The following is a 20,268-nucleotide window of genomic DNA, read 5'->3' as shown; positions in this document are numbered from 1 at the left end:
TATTCTCCAAGGACAGCAGGCTGATTGTTCTCACAAACCCATCCACCTCCCCTTTGGAGTTGTTATTTATTTCTTTATTTGCTTTTTGATTAAACTGAGGAGGCATGCTTGTGTGGCAGACGGGAAATCAGTCCACGAATGCACGGTGCGCGCTGCACGCGCGCCAGAAGACTCTGAGAAAACTTTGTTTATATTTTGCTTGCAAAATGCCGATTCCTGGGCTGACGCGAACGTCAACCCACATGTGAGAACAATCAGCCTGCTGTCCTTGGAGAATACCTGCTACAAGTAAGTATCTTCGCTTTTTGAATATTGAGCTTTAAGACTTTTTCCAAACAATGCCTGAGATATACTACTACTACTACTTATCATTCCGATAGCGCTACAAGATGTACATTTGAACAGTCCCTGCTCAAAATAGCTTACAATCTAATTAGGACATACAAACAGGACAAATAAGAGATAAGGGATTTACTAAGGTGGGAATGAAAAGTATGGGTACTGAACAAGTGAGTAAGGGTTAGGAGTTAAAAGCAGCATCAACAAGGTGGGCTTTTAGCTTAGATTTGAAGACGGCCAGTGATTGAGCTTAACGTACCAGCTCAGGGAGTCTATTCCAGCATACGGTGCAGCAAGATAAAAGGAATGGAGTCTGGAGTTAGCGGTGGAGGAGAAGGGTGCAGAAAAGAGAGATTTACCCAGTGAACAGAGTTCCCGGGGAGGAATGTAGGGAGAGATGAGAGTGGAGAGGTACTGAGGAGCTGCAGAGTGGATACACTTGTAAGTCAATAAGAGGAGTTTGAACTGTATGCGGAAACAGATAGGGAGCCAGTGAAGTGACTTGAGAGGGCTAATATGAGCATAGCGACGCTGGCGGTATATAAGTTGTGCAGCAGAATTTTGAACAGATTGAAGAGGAGAGAGATGGCTAAGTGGGAGACCTGTGAGAAGCAAGTTGCAATAGTCTAGGAGAGAGGTGATAAGGGTTCTGGTAGTGTGCTCAAAAAGGAAAGGGCGAATTTTGCTCATATTATAGAGAAAGAAATGACATGTTTTAGCAGTCTGCTGAATATGTGCAGAGAAGGAGAGAGAGGAGTCGAAGATGACCCCAAGGTTACAAGCTGATGAGACAGGGAGGATAAGAGTGTTACCCACAGAAATAGAGAATGCGGGAAGAGGAGAGGTTGGTTTAGGGGGAAAGATAAGAAGCTCAGTCTTGGTCATGTTTAGTTTCAGATAGCGGTGAGACATCCAGACAGCAGTGTCAGACAGGCAGGCTGATACTTTGGCCTGGATTCCTGCTGAGATTTCTGGTGTGGAGAGGTAGATCTGGGAGTCATCAGCCTAAAGGTGATAGTGAAAACCATATGATGAGATCAGAGTACCAAGGGAAGAAGTATAGATGGTGTGATCTGTCACTTTTTGCCAACAGAACAAATACAGACATTTGGTGGAAAATCTATAAAATAGGCTCTAACATTTATGAGTGCGCTATATGGGTAAAAGATCAAATTGCTAGAGTTTTCAATCCTTCTTTCAGCAGCTTCACTTTTCATATAGATTGAAGCCAATGTTAACTTTGAGTGATTGTAGGAGTGTTGTGCAGAGTATGGTTCTATCAAGAATAGATCATTCTAATGCGCTGTATTTAGGAATTACAAGTTCTTGAAGCAAGGTTTGGAGAACAGATGGCTGATGGGAGATAACATAGAGGTCTATAAAATACTGAGTAGAGTGGAATGGGTAGAAGTGAATTGCTTGTTTACTTTCCAAAAATACTAGGACTAGAGGGTAGAAAATGAAGCTACTAAGTAGTAATGGCAACTTACTAAACTCACGAACTATTTAGACAAGTTTTCTATTCTACATGACTCGCAATCTGGATTCCGTTCCCTCTATAGTACTGAAACTGTTTTAGTTACTCTTCTAGCCAAATTTAAGCAGGAAATAGCTGCAGGAAAAAGTATACTTCTCCTCCAATTTGACATGTCGAGCGCATTTGATATGGTCAACCACGACATTGTACTAAATCTCCTTAACTACTTTGGGATCGGCGGAAAAATACTCAGATGGATTAAAGGTTTCTTATCCTCTAGACCAGTGATGGCGAACCTTTCAGAGACCAAGTGCCCAAACAGCAACCCAAAATCTAATTATTTATCACGAAGTGCCAGTACTATGGGCGGGGTCACCACATATGACTCCACCCCTATGATAGCCACACCCCCTTACACCAGCCATGGCGCATATAAACAGACATCATTGAAAATATTATACTAATATAGGAGAAAAAAATAACACGATTTTCTTTCATTATAAATCATTTCTGTAAGTTGTTACAGCTCCAGTATACCCAGTGCAAAATAAGACAGCAGATGTAAATTCTCAAATTGGACATATTCCAAACACTAAAATGAAAATAAAATGATTTTTTCTACCTTTGTTGTCTGGTGATTTTGTTTTTCTATCCATATTGATCCTAGTCGCTGATTCTGCTGCTCTCTATCTGTTCTCTTAACTCCATTTCCAGGGCTTCCTTTCCATTTATTTCTTTACTTTCCTCCTTTCTTCTTCATTTCTTGCCCTCAATCCATGTCCAGCAACCCTCCTCTCCCCTCCAGCCACAAATGTCCAGCCACCCTCCTTTCCCCTCCAGCCGCCCATGTCCAGCCACCCTCCTCTCTCCCCTGCCCTCCCCTCCAGCCACCCATGTCCAGCCACCCTCCTCTCCCCCCTGCCCTCCCAGCAGCAGGCCTCCCTCCCACCCAGCACCAGGCAGGCAGGCAGGCCTCCCTCCCACCCAGCACCAGGCCACCCAGCACCAGGCCTCCCTCCCGGCCACCCAGCACCAGGCCAGCACCAAGCACCAGGCCTGCCACCCAGCACCAAGCACCAGGCCTCCCACCCATCCAGCACTCCCACCCACCCAGCACTAGGCCAGCACCAGGCACTAGGCCATCCACCCACCCAGCACTCCCACCCAGCACCAGGCATCTCTCCCTCCCACCCAAGCACCAGTGCTCCCACCCAAGCCACCAGGCCTCCCTCCCACCCACCCACCCGGCGTCAAGCATTCCTCCCTCCCTCCCACCTGGCACCAGCCCGCCCGGCCTCCATCCCTCCCTCTGAGCACAAAATTTAAAAGTCTTCCCTTGTCGGGGATAAGGCGGCGTCAGCAGTAGCAGTGAAAAGCATTCTGCTGGTTCGGCGCGCCTTCAGCCTTCCGTCTCTCAAGCACTGGTTCCGCCATCAGCGGAAGACTGAAGGCGCGCCAAACCAGCAGCACGCTTTTCACTGCTACTGCTGAGGCCGCCTTAACCCCGACAAGGGAAGACTTTTAAATTTCGTGCTCGGAGGGAGGGATGGAGGCTGGGCGGGTTGGTGCCGGGTGGGAGGGAGGAAGGAATGCTTGACGCCGGGTGGGTGGGAGGGAGGGCTGGAACGGGCTGAGGCGACGGGCGGCGCGCGTGCCTTCTCTGGCACGCGGCCATAGGTTCGCCATCACTGCTCTAGATCATACCAAGTTAAATCAAAATCAAACATATCCTCATGGAAAGCAGTTTGTGGAGTCCCTCAGGGTTCACCATTATCGCCAACACTCTTCAACATAATGATGACTCCACTGGCTAAATCCTTATCCAATTTAGGTGTTAACTCATTTATATATGCTGATGATGTTACAATTTATATACCTTTCAGACACGATCTGACAGAAATCACAAATACAATCAAGATGGTCTAAACACAATGGACGCTTGGGCAAACTCATTCCAACTGAAACTAAATACTGAAAAGACTCATTGTCTTATCCTTTCATCTCAACACAATAAGTATAATCCTACAACCTTAAACATCCCAAACCACTCCCTCCCTATCTTGGATAGTCTAAAACTACATGGCGTCATAATTGACCGTAATCTGACACTTGAAAGCCAAGTAAATTCCACTACAAAGAAAATGTTCCACTCAATGTGGAAACTTAAACGTATAAAACCTTTCTTTCCACGAGATGTATTTCGCAACTTAGTACAATCAATGGTATTATGCCATTTAGATTACTGCAATGGAATTTTTGCAGGTTGTAAAGAACAACTAACTAAGAAACTTCAGACCGCACAGAATACAGCAGCTAGACAGATATTTGGAAAATCAAAATTTGAAAGTGCCAAACCCCTTCGTAAAAAACTGCACTGGCTTCCCACCAAGAAACGTATTGCCTTCAAGGTTTGCTCTCTGGTCCACAGGATTATTTACGGTGAAGTTCCTGGATATATGTTAAACCTCATAAATCTACCACCCAGAAACAGTACCAGCCTATCCCGTACTTATTAAATTTGCATTATCCAGACTGCAGTGGTCTTAGATACAAATCAACATATGCATCCAGCTTTTCTTACATAAGTACACAACTGTGGAACACTCTGCCCAAAACATTGAGATCTATTCATAACCATCTCAACTTCAGGAAATTACTGAAAACCAACTTGTTTAAGATGGCCTATCCCCCTGATCCAAATTAACCTGTGACACAGAAAAACTATGGACCATATTGGACTTCTATTAACACCCCCTCTTTATTTCTTTGTTGCTCTATGCTTATGTTTCTTCCATACTGATTACTATATTGTGTATTTGTATTTTATCGAACCAGAGCCTGCCTCTCCGGTATTGTGTAAGCCACATTGAGCCTGCAACTAAGTGGGAAAATGTGGGATATAAATGTGTTAAATAAAATAAATAAATACATTTAAAACAAACTGGAGAAAATATTTCTTCACTCAAGATGTAATTAAACTCTGGAATGCGTTGCCAGAGAATGTGGTAAAAGCAGTTAGCTTAGCAGGGTTTTAAAAAGGTTTGGATAATTTCCTAAAAGAAAAGTCCATAAGCCATTATTAAGATGGACTTGGGAAAATCCACTGCTTATTCCTAGAATAAGCAGCATAAAATTTGTTTTACTGTTCTGGGATCTTGCCAGATACTTGTGACCTGGATTGGCTGCTGTTGGAAACAAGATACTGGGCTTGATGGACATTTGGTCTGTCCCAGTATGCAGGGCCGTGCCAACACGGTAAGCAGGGTAAGCATGGCAGGGGGGCGCCACCCTCTGGGGGGTGCCACCGCACCATGCTCACCTCGCTCGCCCTCCCGCTCCCATTGTTCAACTGCCCGCCCTCTTCTCCCCCCCCAACATCCCTTTTCTTTTTTTTTCTGTTTAAATTTACCTCCGTGGCGGTCCAGCAGTGCAGCATCAGTGATGGAGGTGGCGCTCCCGACGCCTCTAGCCTTCCCTTCGCTGTGTTCCGCCTTCTTCTGACGTCATTTCTGATGTCATATCTGACGTCAGAAGGCGGAACACAGTGAAGGGAAGGCTAGAGACGTCGGGAGCGCTGCCTCCTTCACTGACGCTGCGCTGCTGGACCGCTACGGAGGTAAATTTAAACAGAAAAAAAAAAGAAAAGGGATGTTGGGGGGGAGAAGAGGGCGGGCAGTTGAACAATGGGAGCGGGAGGGCAGGGGAGAGAGGAGCATGGATGCGAAGGGGGGGGGAGAAGAGGGTGGGCCAGGCCAGGCCAACTGGGACATGGGAGTGGGAGGGCAGGGGAGAGACGAGCATGGATGCGAAGGGGGAGGGGAGAAGAGGGCGGGCCAGGCCAACTGGGACATGGGAGCGGGAGGAGCGGGGAGAGACGAGCATGGATGCGAGGGGGGGTCATGGAAGGGAGAGAGGGGAATTGCTGGATAGGGAATTAGGGATGAATGGAGGGGACGGAGGAGCATGAATGGGAGGGCAGGGCTCAGGGAGAGAGGGGAATTGCTGGATAGGGAATTAGGGATGAATGGAGGGGACAGAGGAGCATGGATGGCAGGGCAGGGCTCAGGGAGAGAGGGGAATTGCTGGATAGGGATGAATGGAGGGGACAGAAGAGCATGGATGGGAGGGCAGGGCTCAGGGAGAGAGGGGAATTGCTGGATAGGGATGAATGGAGGGGACAGAAGAGCATGGATGGGAGGGCAGGGCTCAGGGAGAGAGGGGAATTGCTGGATAGGGATTAATGGAGGGGGGACAGAGGAGCATGGATGGGAGGGTAGGGCTCAGGGAGAGAGGGGAATTGCTGGATAGGGATTAATGGAGGGGACAGAAGAGCATGGATGGGAGGGCAGGGCTCAGGGAGAGAGGGGAATTGCTGGATAGGGATGAATGGAGGGGACCGAGGAGCATGGATGGGAGGGCAGGGCTCAGGGAGAGAGGGGAATTGCTGGATAGGGATTAATGGAGGGGGGACAGAGGAGCATGGATGGGAGGGTAGGGCTCAGGGAGAGAGGGGAATTGCTGGATAGGGATGAATGGAGGGGACCGAGGAGCATGGATGGGAGGGCAGGGCTCAGGGAGAGAGGGGAATTGCTGAATAGGGATTAATGGAGGGGGGACAGAGGAGCATGGATGGGAGGGTAGGGCTCAGGGAGAGAGGGGAATTGCTGGATAGGGATTAATGGAGGGGGACAGAGGAGCATGGATGGGAGGGCAGGGCTCAGGGAGAGAGGGGAATTGCTGGATAGGGAATTAGGGATGAATGGAGGGGACAGAGGAGCATGGATGGCAGGGCAGGGCTCAGGGAGAGAGGGGAATTGCTGGATAGGGATGAATGGAGGGGACAGAAGAGCATGGATGGGAGGGCAGGGCTCAGGGAGAGAGGGGAATTGCTGGATAGGGATTAATTGAGGGGGGACAGAGGAGCATGGATGGGAGGGTAGGGCTCAGGGAGAGAGGGGAATTGCTGGATAGGGATTAATGGAGGGGGACAGAGGAGCATGGATGGGAGGGCAGGGCTCAGGGAGAGAGGGGAATTGCTGGATAGGGAATTAGGGATGAATGGAGGAGACAGAGGAGCATGGATGGGAGGGCAGGGCTCAGGGAGAGAGGGGAATTGCTGGATAGGAATGAATGGAGGGGGCAGGGGACAGAGGAGCATGGATGGGAGGGCAGGGCTCAGGGAGAGAGGAGAAATTGCTGGACATAGAGGGGAGGGAAGAGAGATGAAGGAGATGAAATGAGGGAAAAGGAAGAGAGGAGAAAAACTGCACATGGATGGAGAAAATAGGCAGAAGCTGAGGTCCAGAAATGAAGAAGAAAGGAGGAAAGGAAAGAAATAAATGGAAAGGAAGCCCTGGAAACGGAGTTAAGAGGACAGATAGACGCAGAATCAGATACTGGGCCAGCATGATCAGAAAAAGAAAGTCACCAGACAACAAAGGTAGAAAATAATCATTTTATTTTCATTTTAGTGTTTGGAATATGTCCACTTTGAGAATTTGCATCTGCTATCTTATTTTGCAATGTATAGCAATTTGTTTCTAAGAATATTGCTGACAATTCCTGTCAGTGTGGCAAGTGGTGAGCGATCATTTTCACGGGGTGGGGGCAACTGATAGTCTGCAGAATGGCGCCAGAGACCCTAGGCACGGCCCTGCCAGTATGACAACACTTATGTTCTTATGTTCAAGGCATTGCAAATTATTCAAAATGCAGCTGCCAGGCCGATTGCTAGTGTTTCAAGATTTGTGCATATTACACCAGTTTTAAAGCAGCTTCACTGGTTGCCAGTGAGATATATGATTAGATACTGTCCGTTCTACATTAAATGTTGTATGCAAAAGTTCCTTGGTATTTTGTAAATGTTTTGCATGTTTACTGTCCTGGGAGAACTTTAAGATCAGAAACAGCAATGCGGTTGTCACTGGAGTCAGTGGCAAATGTGCATTATGTGGATACAAGAGCCTCAGCTTTTTCAGTGGCAGGCTCTTTAATGTGGAGCAATTTGTCAGGGCAGTTGCATTTATACACAAATGTCTCACGGTTTAAGAAATTATTAAAGAGACACAGCTCTTTTATTCAGGCATTTTTTGATGGATGACCATTTTGTTGCAGGAGAATGAAGCAGAAGCACAGATGAGTTGTTTTTGTATGTTGAAGTTGATTTGTTTTTATGTTTTTAATATGAGCATTTGTATGGGAACCACTTAGAATATAAGTGGGTTATCAATTTTTAAAATTAATAATTAAATAGTAGCATATGTGCATAGTTATGTGGGTATAGATCAGCACGCTGCCTAAGCACTGCTCTGCAAATACCCTTTCAACTTACATAGAGGTATTTGCAAGGAGGTATACATAGAGGAGGAGCATGTGTGGGCCATAAGCAGGGCTCTCACATGCTCATAACTTACAGAATACTATAATTTACATGGGTACCTGCTGCACTTTCCCTATACTCATACTAACTCTATGGCTGGCATAAGTGCACACACCTAAATTGTAGGCATATATATATAAGGTTAGACTGGTACTCTATAAAGGGAAGGTAGGCACCTTTAGCACATACAAATCTGTCTCTGGCTTATGCACTGTTGATATCCTGAAAACCTGACTGGCTGGGGCATATCCTTGAGCCATGTGGGCATCTTGAAGAGTTAGGACTTATTCTAGATCTTAAGGCACATCCTAGAGCTGGAGTCTTAGTCTGGTGCTTACAGAGATTTTTGAAATCTCAGAAAAAGCCTGCAGATGCAATCTGCAATCTCCTCTTCAATCTGTTCAAAATTCTGCTGCACGACTAATATTCCGCCACTGTTGTTATGCTCATATTAGCCCTCTCCTCAAGTCACTTCACTGGCTTCTTATCCGTTTCCGCACACAGTTCAAACTCCTCTTATTGACTTATAAGTGCATTCACTCTACAGCTCCTCAGTACCTCTCCACTCTCATCTCTCCCTACATTCTTCCCCGGGAACTCTGTTCACTGGGTAAATCTCTCTTTTCTGCACCCTTCTCCTCCACCGCTAACTCCAGACTCCGTTACATTTATCTTGCTGCACCATATGCCTGGAATAGACTTCCTGAGCCGGTACGTCAAGCTCCATCTCTGGCCGTCTTCAAATCTAAGCTAAAAGCCCACCTTTTTGATGCTGCTTTTAACTCCTAACCCTTATTCACTTGTTTAGAACCCTTATTTCATCATCCTCACTTTAATATTCCCTTATCTCTTGTTTGTCCTGTTTGTCTGTCCTAATTTTTTTTGTTACATTTGTACCTCGCGCTTTCCCACTCATGGCAGGCTCAATGCAGCTTAGATTGTAAGCTCTATCTAGCAGGGACTGTCTCTTCATGTTCAGGTGTACAGCGCTGCATACGTCTAGTAGCGCTATAGAAATGATGAGTAGTAGTAGTAGATGTATCCAAGAGTCTGGGGTAGTCTGCGGACACATTTCAGAGTAGTAATTTATAAGTCCTGATGATATCCCATAGCCTATTGAAAATACTGAACTTCCAGATATGCCTAGTGGCATATACCAGAGTACAGGTCTGTATCCTAAAATCACCGAGATTCCAAGACCCAGACAATGTATTTCAAAATCTGATCAGAAATAGAGGCTATGGTATATTCTGGAGCTTAGTAACTGAAGCTTTTTCAGATACCTTTCCTCATGAATGGCGAGATTGATTGATCAAAGATAAATGACGGCATGGTGGAAAAGTTAGCCATGGGGTTCTCCTTCATGGTTTGGAAGGAGGAGTGATGGGCAATCTTTTCCAGGATCTTCTCATCAAGATCCTTCTCCAGAAACTGCATAACTTTCCGGATCTCACGAGCAGGGTTCTGCCAAGGAAAGAGACAAACAAATGCCCATCAGAGAGAGAGAGAAATAGAGAGAGGAGAAGAAATATTTATCAGGTAGAAACAGATGCAGGAAGAGGAATCATGTGAAGTAATTGAATGATCTGAGAAATCTCTTCTAGAGCATGCTCCTCATGTTTCTTACCTCCTTCATGTCCTCATAGAATAGGTATAAAATACGATGATGCTCTCTTGCCTCCCACCATCCTTTCACATGATCATGCCATGGACCCCAAGACACTGAAGGACAGCAAAAAAACCAGGAGAGAGTAAATGAGTGTCTCTGATTATATAGAGTGGCTGCACAGGGCTAAAACTACATCTTAATCTAGGGACGGAATCAGTTCCTGATCAGTGTTACTCACCTTCTCCAGCCAGGAATGTCTCAAAAAACTCTGGCCAGGTACCTGGATCTGGCATTCCCTGATTCATCCTCCCGAAGTGGAAGTATGATACCAGGTTGTCTTTGGCATTCCGAGCAACGTAAATTACCTGAGAGAGATAGACACACATTGAAAAAGATACACTGAAATAATGACATAACCATAGGTGGGCCCAAATGGGTAGGGAGGGTACACCCACTTTGGGCTCAGGCCCACCCAAAATTGGTGCACACTCGCTTGCTGAGTTTGGCAGGGGATCCCCAAGCCCCACCAGCTGAAGAACTCCTCCGGCAGCCAAAACTGTTTCCAACCTCAGCAGCCAGTGCTGGCCCCTCCCCAATTGTACGTATTTAGGTTCAATCGCTTATGCCAGCAATAGAGCTGGTGTACATTATTTCCTAAGTGCTGCAGATACCCACATAAATTACAGTATTCTGTAAATTACATGCATCTAAATCTGAGATCTAACCATGCTCTGCCCAAGCTATGCCCATATACACACTTCCCATGCTGATATGTGCTGTATAAATTAAACAAGTATTTACATAAGAGCACTTAGGTATAATTTTGGCAGTTATCATTTATTGTTTATTGATTTGATATACTGCCTCTTTTGGCATGAGTCAAGGTGGTTTACATATTAACAAACTAAAACAAATCTAAGAAATGGAACGCCATAAATTGATAGAACACTCACAAGATAGTTAAAACCATTCATACCAACTGCTCCCCAATCAGTAAATTCTAATTTGCAGGGTCCAACTGTTCATTTGTTGTGAAATGCTGAATGAAATAAGTGTGTTTTCAGCACTATCTGAAAAGAGACATGATGCCTAATATTTAGCGCTATCTGACTGGTTAAGTAGCGGATAACCAGTTGTATCATTTGATATAACCAGCTGTCCGCTGATTTTTAACCAGGTTTGGCGGTCATATTTGGTATATCTTTAGCCGGTTTGAAGACTGTTGTCTCTGTCTGAATATCGATATCGACATGTTCAAACCAGCTGAAAGAAACCTAGATATTCAATGCCGGTCACCGGAAATGGCCCAGCATTGAATATCCGGGTTCAGCGCGGACTGCGAAAGACTGTGCAGCTAGCTCCTGCGGTCTGAGTATCGGGGCCATAGGATTTTCTAAACATATATCACATTGCAAAGAATTCCACATGCCTATGTGCGCATATATGTACATAAGTACATAAGTACATAAGTAGTGCCATACTGGGAAAGACCAAAGGTCCATCTAGCCCAGCATCCTGTCACCGACAGTGGCCAATCCAGGTCAAGGGCACCTGGCACGCTCCCTAAACGTAAAAACATTCCAGACAAGTTATACCTAAAAATGCGGAATTTTTCCAAGTCCATTTAATAGCGGTCTATGGACTTGTCCTTTAGGAATCTATCTAACCCCTTTTTAAACTCCGTCAAGCTAACCGCCCGTACCACGTTCTCCGGCAACGAATTCCAGAGTCTAATTACACGTTGGGTGAAGAAAAATAATCCAGTTCTGAGTCTTGCCTTGTCCTGTCTGGGTTCCAGTTCTGGCCCCTTTGCCTTCTTTTCCTTGCCTCGTCTGGATCCGGTTCTTGTTTTGTCCATTGTGTTTTTAGTTACCTCTGTCCTGCCTTGTTGAGTCTGTTAGTTTATCCTAGTCCAGTCTGTTCTGATTCCTGCCTGTGCCAGCCGAGGTGATTTGTCTGCCATGGCTCCGGCTTTGGTCCAAGGGCTCACCATTCCTGACAGTTGTGACAGAGAGAGAGAACAAATACTTCATGTGGGGAGAGAAAAAGATAGAGATGGCGCAATGCTTGATATGCAAAGAGAGAGAGAGAGAAAGAGACAGGGCGATGCTGAATGGTGCATGTGGGAGTTTTGAAATTACCCAGCAGGTGTGGCTGGCTGTTGCTTCAGTCTTAGCCAGGAAGAGAGAGAGAGAGACAGATCTCTTTGCTGAGGCTCGGTGAATTATATGTCCTGATCTTTCCAGAACTAGTATGTGGAGGATACTTGATTTGAATTTCAATAGAGTTCACCTTTGGTTGTAATTCTGTTTAGCATGTGTACTCTGTGAATCTCCTTTGTGACCCCTGAGGCAGACGCCTTGGCACGTCAAAACACGGACCATGTTGGGTCCTTTGAATAACCAATAAAGTGTTTTTTTCCCAGCATCATCTCCTGAGTTGGTGTAGTCTGTGGTCAGCCTCTACTCCTCCTGTGCTGTGTGTATCCGATGTAGAAGTTTTTTTTTGTTTGGTGTTCCTGATCCTATGTTCAAATTGAGCCTTATTATTGTTGATCTTGGTCTTTATAAGGTATTTTTCTCCTTACTTTTTGATAAAATTATACGAATTCCTGTATTTTCCTATTCATTTGCCATTGTTTGTTTTAGATTACTTCACAGTGTGCTTGATACTGGATTGTAGATTTGGATTTAGGTCATGCCTCTTTCAGTTGTAGCTCCATGTGAGTTACATTCAGGTATACTAGATATTTTCCTTACTCTAAGGGGGTTTATATCTGTTTGTACCTGAGGCCATGGAAGGTTAAGTGACTAGTCCATGGTCTCAAGATCAAGGAATAGTAGTGGAATTTGAACCTTGGCTTCCCTAGTCCTCAGAATAATACTGATAAAACATATTCTAAACATGTTTGATGACTCAACAATAAACTAAGGTCAGCAGATCTGAAGCCTGGTGGTGGAAATCTTCAACCCCCCCCCCCCCCCAAAAAAAAAAAAAAATCATTTTATGGTTGACATTACCCACAAGATTTCTGTTACAGTGTTGCTGAACATTACTGCTCACATGGTGAACAGAAAGATGCTGGACTAGGGAGCTAGATCTGTCTGGGAGCCAAGCGTTAAAAGTACTTGCATATATTTCCAAAATACTGCAAATATTGTTCAGTTTAATATATTGTATTAATTTGGTGTATTTGATTATTTTTCCATGTAATTTCTAGAATATATTCAGTGTGCACATTACCATCAGTAATAGAAGGATTTGTTGAATGATGCTATCAATTATTATGCTAATTTAAAAGTGTGGGGGGGGGGGGGAGGGAAAAGGGTATGATTTAATTTAAATTTGGCATTGATAATCCACTTAACTGTTAAGCTTTAGACAGAGAACAGACCAAGATACGAGGAAAAACAAACTACAAATTTTAAACTGAATTGAACAGTTTTAAAAAGGTTTGCATTGACATAGAACTGATCGTGACAATAATTAACTAAGGAGAACTTATTTTATTAGATAGTACGGCCTAGTATTTATTAATAGTGAGCACTGTGGTATGAAAACATGAGTCTAAACATAGTGTTCTTCTTGTATCTTTATGAATTCCTGCTATGTCAGGGAATATAGGTGACAGGTGTTCTGGATCTTATTGTTCTTTGTTTAAGGCTACAGGTATCAAGCACTGCACGGTATTCTGGGTCTAGACTTTGAGATATATAGAGGGGCATAATCGAACAGAAACGCCTATCTCCATGGGCGTTAATCTCCGAGAACGGGTCCGTGAAGGGGCGGAGTGAACCGTATTTTCCAAAAAAAATAGACGCCCATGTTTTATTCGCCAAGGTGTGAGCTGGGCGTTTTTGCTTTTCAGCGATAATGGAAAATGAAATCGCCCAGCTCAAAAACGAATACATCCAAGGTATTTGTTCGTGGGAGGGGCCAGGATTCATAGTGCACTGGTCCCCCTCACATGCCAGGACACCAACCGGGCACCCTAGGGGGCACTTTTACAAAAACAAAAAAAAAGGAAAAAGAGCTCCCAGGTGCATAGCACCCTTCCCTTGGGTGTTGAGCCCCCCAAATCCCCCTCAAAACCCACTGCCCACAAGTCTACACCATTACTATAGCCCTAAGGGGTGAAGGGGGGCACCTACATGTGGGTACAGGGGGTTTGGGGGGGTTGGACGACTAGTAGCATTAAGCAGCACAATTGTAACAGGTAGGGGGGGGATGGGCCTGGGTCCACCTGCCTGACGTCCACTGCACCCCCTAACAACTGCTCCAGGGACCTGCATACTGCTGCTTGGGAGGAGGGTATGACATTTGAGGGTGAAAGTAAAAAGTTGTGAAACATCATTTTTTGTGGTGGGAGGGGGTTAGTGACCACTGGGGGAGTCAGGGGAGGTCATCCCCGACTCCCTCTGGGGGTCATCTGGTCATTTAGGGCACTTTTTGGGGCCTTATTCGTCAAAAAACAGGGTCCAGGAAAAGTGCCCTAAATTCTAGCTACAAACGCATCCATTATCGGCGAAGGGCGCCCATCTCTGTTCGGGTGATAACCACGCCCCAGTTCCGCCTTCACCACGCCTCCGACACTCCCCCATCAACTTTGTCCGCATCCGCGACGGAGTGCAGTTGAAAGCGTCCAACGTTCGGCTTTCGATTATGCCGCTTTATTTGTTTTTGTGAGAAGAACGCCCATCTCCCGATTTAGGTCGGAACTTGGGCGTTATTCTCGTTCGATTATAAGCTGGATTGGATCTCATAATTCAGTTTTAAGGCTACTGGTATCAAGGGTGAGCATCTTGTAAGGATCTAAGGGCTCTTTTAGGTTGGTAAATATGGACATATTTTTGTAAATATTCTGGTAATAAGCCATAAAATTCCCTTAAAGATTAATGTCAAGAGTTTAAATCCCAATCTAGCTTTGAGGGGTAGCCAGTGTAGTTTTGTTAAATATGGGGTAGCATGATCATGCCATCTTCCTCCCCCTATTAGCTTAGCAGCCGTGTTTTTGACAATCTGTAGTGACCTTATTGATTTGTCTGGAAGGTCTAGGTATATGATGTTGCAGTAATCTATGATTGTTAGTACCAAGGTCTGTACCACAATCTGGTGATGTTTTGGATCTAACATAGGTTTGGTGTGACAGAGGAGTTTCAGTTTAAAGCAGTGGCGCAGCCAAACCTGACATTTTGGTTGGGCCCAGAACTAATATGGGTGGGCACTCGGCATATAGGTATGGGTAGTGTTTCTCGGGATACTACAAAATAATGCCTTAGAATGCACTTGATGATAGATTTCTAAGTAGTCTGCCCAACAGCTATCCTGCATCAGTATAAACCATATACATAATGGGAAAAAAAAACAACCACTTACATTATCCCATATCTTAAACTTGACCAGACTTAAGTCTACAATAATGGCAAACATCTCAACACACATAACAGGATCCCGCAATATAATTACAGCAATGGCATATATCCTTCAAACTTTGCTTTATAACAAACATAAAAAAAACATAGAACCCACCAACATAAAAAAATACAGAACCTTTATTATTATTATTATTATTTTAACTTGGGCATTGAGCCCACCCTCACCCCCATCCCCTCCCAGAAACCCAACAACATTAAAATTTATTGTTGGTGGGTTTCTGAGTGGGGGTATGCTCTTCACTGCTTAGGGAGGAAAAAAGGTATATTTGATTAAATATAACTTTTTTTCCCCCTTAGGCAATGAAGAGCCCACCACCACCATTATACTGTACATTTAAACATATTTATTTTACCTGGGCAGCTGGGCTTGAGCTTTCAAAATTTGTGTGCATGTGGAGCACTGCAGACTGTGCTCTGTGTGTGCTGGCTGGGTCCTGTGCCTGTTGGGGCCGCAGGAGAATGCATTTCTCCTCTCTCCCCTCCATCCATGTGCTTCTCTTTCCTCTGTCTTCCCTCCCCTCCATCCATGTCCAGAATTTCTCCTCTCTCCTCTCCAACCATGTGCATCTCCTGCTCTGTCTTCCCTCCCCGCCATCCATGTCCAGCATTTCTCCTCTCTCCCTTCGCCTCCATCTATGTGCATCTCTTTCCTCTGTCTTTCCTTCTCTCCATCCCTGTCCAATATTTCTCCTGTCTTCCCTGCCCTCCACTCCATCCATGTTCAACATTTCTCCTCTCTCCCCTCCATCCATGTGCATCTCCTTCCTGTCTTTTCTCCACTCCATCCATGTCCAGCATTTCTCCTCCCCTCCATCCATCCATATCCAGCAACTCTCCTCTCTCCCCTGCTCTCTCCTCCACCCATCCATATCCAGCAATTCTCCTCTCTCCTCTGCCCCCTTCCATCCTTCCATGTCTAGCAATTCACCTCTCTCCCCTGCCCTTCCCTCCATGTCCAGCAATTTCTCCTTTCTCCCCTCCCATCCATGTCCAGCATTTCTCCTCTCTCCCCTGCCCTCCCCTCCATGTCCAGCAATTTCTCCTTTCTCCCCTGCCCTCCCCTCCAATCCATGTCCAGCAACTCTCCTTTGCCCCCATCTTTCCCTCCCATCCATGCCCAGTGACTCACCACAGCCCCCACCTGCCCCCCTTTTCAGCACCCGAGTTCCAGTTCAAAGCCCAGGGGCCCACTTTGGGCTCGGGCCCACCCAGCAACGGTGCAGACGCCAATAAAAGAATTGGGAAGATCTGCCGGCATGCTGTAGGCCTTCTTCCCCTCCCTCCCCTCTAAGCAAAGCTGCACGGCACCGGGTCCATCCTGCCGCTACGCTGCTGCCCTCCGTTGTCATCTTTGGCAGAGCAGAGGTGTTAGTTCTTCTGCTGCTTATCTGCAGCAGATCTGCGTGCTGCCAGGGCTGTCTGTATGCTGCTGCGACTGCTTCCTCTGTGCTGGCCCCGCCTCTTCAGAAAGAGTATCTGAGAAGGTGAGGCCGGCCAGAAGGAAGCAGTCGCAGCAGCATACAGACAGCCCTGGCAGCGCGCGGATCCGCTGCAGAAGCAGCAGAACTAACACCTCTGCCAGACAAAGATGACAAGGGAGGTGTGAGAGTGCAGGTGAAAGGGGATCCAGGAAGGCACGAAGAAAGGGGGTACAGGGAGCTGGGGAATCCCAATGGGGCAGATTCCATGTGCACAACACCCACATTCAGAAAGCTGGGCTACCGGAGGCAGAGAGGTTGGCTGGGTTAAGGAAGAAGGGGAGGAACTACCAGTCCCAGAATCCTTCTCTTCCCCACCCGGCTGTGCAAGAGTTAGGGGAGGAGATAGAAGATTGGGAAATGGTCTCTGAGGAAGGTGATGAGGGCCAGCTGGAGAGATTGGGGGCGGGGGAAGTTGAAGAGGAGGATAAAATGGAGATTACTGAAGGACTAGGGGAGGAACAGATGGAGATTGGAGCCCTGGCTCAAACCCAAAAAGCTGCTGTAAGAGGGTGGCTAGCTGTACCTTGGAGAGCCTGGTGGAAGACCGGAGGAGAGAGGCTGAGGCACTGGGGGAAATCTCTACTAAAGAGGAAACAGGTGCAGCCTGTGGGGGAGAAAGAGAGCTGGGCACAATTGAAACCCCAGCCTGAACCAGGTGGGAATAAAGCTGTGTAACCGTGCTGTAAGAAGGTGCAAGAAAGACTGTGTAAACTGTTTCATACTAAAAAGGTCTGGGCTGCAACCTACCAAGCTATTTGGTTTTTCCCTCTGATAATGTACTGTTCCCTAAGTGAAGTAATCTGAGCTAATGTGAAGTGAAGTTATATGGACTGTTTTTGAACCTGAGTTTGAAGTTATATGGACTGTTTTTGAACCTGAATTTGACTGTGTTGAACCTGAATTGTGCTCTGGGCTGCTAGCCTAAACAACCTGGAGTGAAGGGTGTTTTGTTGATTTGAAGCAAGAAAATAAAAGCTCTTACTTATAAACATTGGGCTTTGAATGTGCCTCTGTGAAAGGAACGGAGGGAGGAGGAAGTCCTGGGAGTTCACAGGGCCTGAAGCCAAGGCTCAGAGGAGCCAGATTGCTGTGGAGTGAAGACAACAGTTGTGTGGAGGAAGAGGCAGCTAAGCAGGGTTGAGCCTGGCTGGGTCGTGGATGGGCAACCCAGCTACAGAGGGCAGCAGCGTAGCGGCAGGACGGACCCGGTGCCGTGCAGCTTTGCTTAGACTGCGGCGCTGCCCGAAGGGGAGGGAGGGGAAAGAAGGCCTGCAGCCAGCGTGCCAGTGGTGGCTGGGGAAAGGGAGGGAAAAAAAACCTGCAGCATGCTGGCGGGTAGTGTGTGTGTGTGTGTGGGGGGGGGGGGGGGGGGTCAGGGAGAGACAGGAGCACTGTTGGGATGAGGGAGTGAGACAGGGTAGAGCTGGGTGGGGGAGGGACGGAGAGATGCTGCAAGGGGAAAGAGAGGGAGAATTGTTGGATATGGGTGGGATGGGAAGAGGGAGGGAATGAGAAGAAAAACATGTTGACATGGAAGTGGAAGGGAGGGAGAGATGAGAGGGGAAATGTTGAACATGGCATTGAGGTGAGGGAAAGGAAGGATGGAGAGATGGGGGGGATGGGGGGTAGAGAGAGATGTTAAGCTAGGGGCTCAAGGTAGGGAGAGGGAGAAAAGTTGGACATGAAAGTGAAAAAGAGGAGAGGAAAGGAGAGATGCACAAGCGGGGGAGGGGAGAAAGAGAGAAGATGGACAATGGATGGTAGGGAAGAGAAAGGGAAACATACTGGACAATGGGGGAGGGGAGAGAGATGGGACAGGAAGATGCTGGTGGTGGGAGGTAAAAGGGATAGAGAAATATCAGGCTACGAGGGTGAGGAGGGTAGAAAGAGGGAACAGATGCTGGGCTGGAAGGGTGGAGGGAGGGAGACACTGGGAATGGTGGAAAGCATGGGGGAGAGGCCCAGGGAGTGGAGATGGGAAGGAAAAAATGAGAGAATAGTGATCACAGGGGGTAGAAATATGGTAATGGTGCGTAGATCGAAGATGGAAGGGAATGGAAGGCTGGGAAGGAGAGAGATGGGCAGTGGTGTGCTGGAGCCGGCTCTGTCCGGCTCGCAAGAGCCGCTTGTTAAATTTTGACAGCTCTTGCGAGCCGGTTGTTGTTGGGGGCGAGCCGGCTCCATTGGGGGAGGTAAGCATGGCAGGGGGCACCATCACAGGCCATGCTTACCTCCCCTGCCGCTCCGAGGCATGTCTAACGATGTCCTTCGCCCCCACCCTCCCCTCCTGCTCCCATCTGACTTTTAAATTACCTCCGTCAAAACCGCTATTTAAAGCCCTGCTGCGTGCAGGCCGTCTCTCCAGGATTCCCCTGCTTGCTTTGGTGACGTTCGAGCCCTTAGCCCCGCCTTCTGACGTCATTCTGACGTCATTTCATTTTTCCGCGAAGACGGGACTAAGGGCACGAACATCACCGAAGCAAGCAGGGGAAGCCTGGAGAGACGGCCTGCACGCAGCAGGGCTTTAAATAGCGGTTTCGACGGAGGTAATTTAAAAAGTCAGATGGGAGCGGGAGGGGAGGGTGGGGGCGAGGGACATGTTCGCTGGACATGTTTGGGAGCGGGAGGGAAGGGCAGGGGAGGGAGGAGAATCACTGGGCATGGATGGGGAGAGGGGGCAGGGGAGAGATTTGCTGGGCATGGATGGGGAGAGGGGGCAGGGGAGAGACTTGCTGGGCATGGATGGGGAGAGGGGGCAGGGGAGAGACATGCTGGGCATGCATGGGGAGAGAGGGGCAGGGGAGAGACTTGCTGGGCATGGATGGGGAGAGGGGGGCAGGGGAGAGACTTGCTGGGCATGGATGGGGAGAGGGGGGCAGGGGAGAGATTTGCTGGGCATGGATGGGGAGAGGGGGCAGGGGAGAGACTTGCTGGGCATGGATGGGGAGAGGAGGCAGGGGAGAGACTTGCTGGGCATGGATGGGGAGAGGGGGGCAGGGGACAGATTTGCTGGGCATGGATGGGGAGAGGGGGGCAGGGGAGAGACTTGCTGGGCATGGATGGGGAGAGGGGGGCAGGGGAGAGATTTGCTGGGCATGGATGGGGAGAGGGGGCAGGGGAGAGACTTGCTGGGCATGGATGGGGAGAGACCTGCTGGGCATGGATGGGGAGAGGGGGGCAGAGGAGAGATTTGCTGGGCATGGATGAGGAGAGGGGGGCAGGGGAGAGATTTGCTGGGCATGGATGGGGAGAGGGGGCAGGGGAGAGATTTGCTGGGCATGGATGGGGAGAGGGGGCAGGGGAGAGACTTGCTGGGCATGGATGGGGAGAGACCTGCTGGGCATGGATGGGGAGAGGGGGCAGGGAAGAGACTTGCTGGGCATGGATGGGGAGAGGGGGCAGGGGAGAGACATGCTGGGCATGGATGGGGAGAGGGGGCAGGGGAGAGACTTGCTGGGCATGGATGGGGAGAGGGGGGCACGGGAGAGATTTGCTGGGCATGGATGGGGAGAGGGGGCAGGGGAGAGACTTGCTGGGCATGGATGGGG

At 47.7% G+C, this 20,268-nt stretch overlaps 2 protein-coding genes across 3 annotated transcripts in view; both read right to left on the bottom strand.

Moving 5' to 3' along the window:
• LOC115474635 (sulfotransferase 1C4-like) overlaps positions 1-20,268 on the bottom strand; it is a 50,615-nt gene that overhangs the window by 8,174 nt on the left and 22,173 nt on the right. For both annotated transcript variants that reach the window (XM_030210213.1, XM_030210214.1), the window contains exons 5-7: positions 10,043-10,169; positions 9,823-9,917; positions 9,479-9,659 (exon numbers count right to left, since the gene is read on the bottom strand). In XM_030210213.1, the coding sequence (XP_030066073.1) occupies positions 9,479-9,659; positions 9,823-9,917; positions 10,043-10,169 (403 nt within the window). The remainder of the gene's footprint in view (positions 1-9,478; positions 9,660-9,822; positions 9,918-10,042; positions 10,170-20,268) is intronic.
• LOC115474633 (sulfotransferase 1C4-like) overlaps positions 1-20,268 on the bottom strand; it is a 313,490-nt gene that overhangs the window by 271,091 nt on the left and 22,131 nt on the right. The gene's annotated exons all lie outside the window — the stretch shown is intronic.

The sequence above is a fragment of the Microcaecilia unicolor genome, chromosome 7 (genome assembly GCF_901765095.1).
Source record: "Microcaecilia unicolor chromosome 7, aMicUni1.1, whole genome shotgun sequence".
NCBI lineage: Eukaryota > Metazoa > Chordata > Amphibia > Gymnophiona > Siphonopidae > Microcaecilia > Microcaecilia unicolor.
Note: the sequence above shows the minus strand (reverse complement) of the source record. Positions and strands in the feature narration are given on the sequence as shown.